This window comes from Oncorhynchus clarkii, chromosome 3 (genome assembly GCF_045791955.1).
Source record: "Oncorhynchus clarkii lewisi isolate Uvic-CL-2024 chromosome 3, UVic_Ocla_1.0, whole genome shotgun sequence".
In the NCBI taxonomy this organism is placed as follows: Eukaryota; Metazoa; Chordata; class Actinopteri; order Salmoniformes; family Salmonidae; genus Oncorhynchus; species Oncorhynchus clarkii.
In genome coordinates, this window is record NC_092149.1 from 15,569,599 (window position 1) to 15,571,937 (window position 2,339).

Here is a 2,339-nt window from a genome sequence, read left to right on the forward strand (position 1 = left end):
ATAACAGGGCCTTGGCCGACACACAGACCAGACAAGAAGAGAGATGGTTTGGCAAAAGAGAATATGGAAATTAAAGTTAATTTGAGTGGAAAGCTCAGCCACCTTAAATCCTGAATTAACTGAATTAACCCAGTCGCCAAAGGTAGCAGTCTAATTCCACCCCCCTCCTTCCCTACTCCATCTATCTATCTACGTCACCCATCAGAATGACAACAGTTCATCCCTAACACATCACTTCATACTCTCTCTACTGCTGACACAGCTAGGTCATGACTCTTTGCTCTGCCTCCCTCTCTGTTCTTTCTCCCTGATATTGAAGGCTTTCGTTGATGCATGGTTCCTAGTGGTACACTGGGTAACACTTCAGTCATTGTAGAGATCTGATTGTGCTTGTTGGCACTACTTCAGAGAGCCTTCGACCATAACTCAGAGATCCCAGTACAGGCTAATACGATGGGGAACGCCAAGAGCAGTGCTATTTCCAAGGAGATCCTGGAGGACCTGAAGCTCAACACCAAGTTCACGGAGAACGAGTTGTACCAGTGGTACGAGAACTTCCAGAAGCAGTGTCCCACCGGACGCATCTCGCCAGAGGAGTTCGAGACGATCTATGCGCGCTTCTTCCCTGATAGCGAAGCCAAGACCTACGCTCAGCATGTGTTCCGTTCATTCGACACCAACGAGGACGGCACTCTGGACTTCAAGGAATACATCATTGCACTGCACATGACCTCCAGTGGGAAGACGACGAGGAAGCTGGAGTGGGCCTTCTCACTGTTCGACGTGGACAAGAACGGATACATCACCAAGACAGAAGTGGAAGTCATCTGCCAGGTGAGAGATCAAGGAAGGATTCTAACTTTGAACCACTTGGTAGGAGAACCTTCTTACAACAACCATCAATGACGGTGATGATCATTTTGAAGATGGGACAAGGGGAAATTGTGGATATAGGCATACAAAGGTTTTTCTACCATTTACAGTATGTGGCATGGGAATAGTGCGTCACCTCCAAACTGACAGAAGAAAACAAGCCATACAATTTAGTGAGGCTTTTTTTAGGAGAACAAATGATGGACTTCTGGGAATATAGCTTTTCTTAAATGTAGGTCCTGTCTATATATTGAATATCATCAGAAGTCAGTCTGTGGTCAAAAGTGCCCTTATTTTCCTCGGTATGTAGGTTCCATTGAAGGCTGCTGAGGGGAGGACAGCTCATAATAATCAAATCAGACTTTGATTGTCACATGCGCCGAATACAACCTTACTGTGAAAGGCTTACTTTACAAGCCCTTGATCAACAATGCAGTTCAAGAAAGAGTTAAGAAAATATTTACCAAATAAATTGATAAAAAGTAACACAATAAAATAACAATAACGAGGCTATATACAGGGGGTACCAGTACAGAGTCAATGTGCAGGGTACAGGTTAGTCGAGGTCATCTGTACATGTAGGTGGGGGTGGCTGGAAATGAGGTAATGGAATGGCACCATCAACATGGAAACCATCATGTGTTTGATGTATTTGGTACCATTCCATCTAGTCCACTCCAGCCATTACAACGAGCCCGTCCTCCCCAATTAAGGTGCCACCGACTTCCTGCGTTCAGTCTCAGTCCTAATCATCAATTAGCTAATGTAGAGCTCTTGCCCATTTCAGCCACCCAATCCTTCCTGATAATCCACAAGATTAATGATTTAGCATCCAGAAAATGTAGGCTACTGTACTTACTGTGGTCCCCATGCTTCTGTGCTTATTCAGGGCCTAAAGTATGTAGTCTGTAGATAATCAACTAATTAAGTAACACACATCACTAATTATGGCTGCGTTTAGACAGGCAGCCCAATTCTGATATTTTTCCACTAATTGGTCTGTTGACCAATCAGATCAGCTCTGAAAAAGATCTGCTGTGAAAAGATCTGATGTGATTGGTCAAAAGACCAATTAGTGTAAAAAAAGGTTATAATTGGGCTGCCTGTGTGAACACAGCCCATGTTGTCTAGAACAGGGTTTCTCAATTTAACTGTATGCAGTTGTTTTTTTTGTTTACCAACTACTCCCATTAACAAGGCTTAGTTGAATTGGCAGACCATCATTTATCTTAATATAATAATTCTAAAATAGTGTACTCTCAACGTACACTATTTGTGGGAGGGAGGGAGGGAGGGAGGGAGGGAGGGAGGGAGGGAGGGAGGGGAAAAAGGAGGAGGACATCTCAGTGTTTGGCCTTATGGCCTGGGTCTTGGAGATAATCCACGTTAATCTGGGTGTTTTAAGTGTGAGAGATGAGTGGTTCCTGTCTCTATGTGGGTCACAGCTTTAAGGCCTGACTCTAAAG

General features: G+C 44.0%; 1 protein-coding gene across 1 annotated transcript in view; it reads left to right on the forward strand.

Moving 5' to 3' along the window:
- The first annotated feature begins 240 nt into the window (after nucleotides 1–240).
- Nucleotides 241–2,339, forward strand: part of LOC139405750 (visinin-like) — a 9,104-nt gene continuing 7,005 nt past the window's right edge. The window contains exon 1 of the mRNA XM_071148173.1: nucleotides 241–834. Coding sequence (XP_071004274.1) covers nucleotides 454–834 — 381 coding nt within the window. The 5' untranslated portion in view covers nucleotides 241–453. The remainder of the gene's footprint in view (nucleotides 835–2,339) is intronic.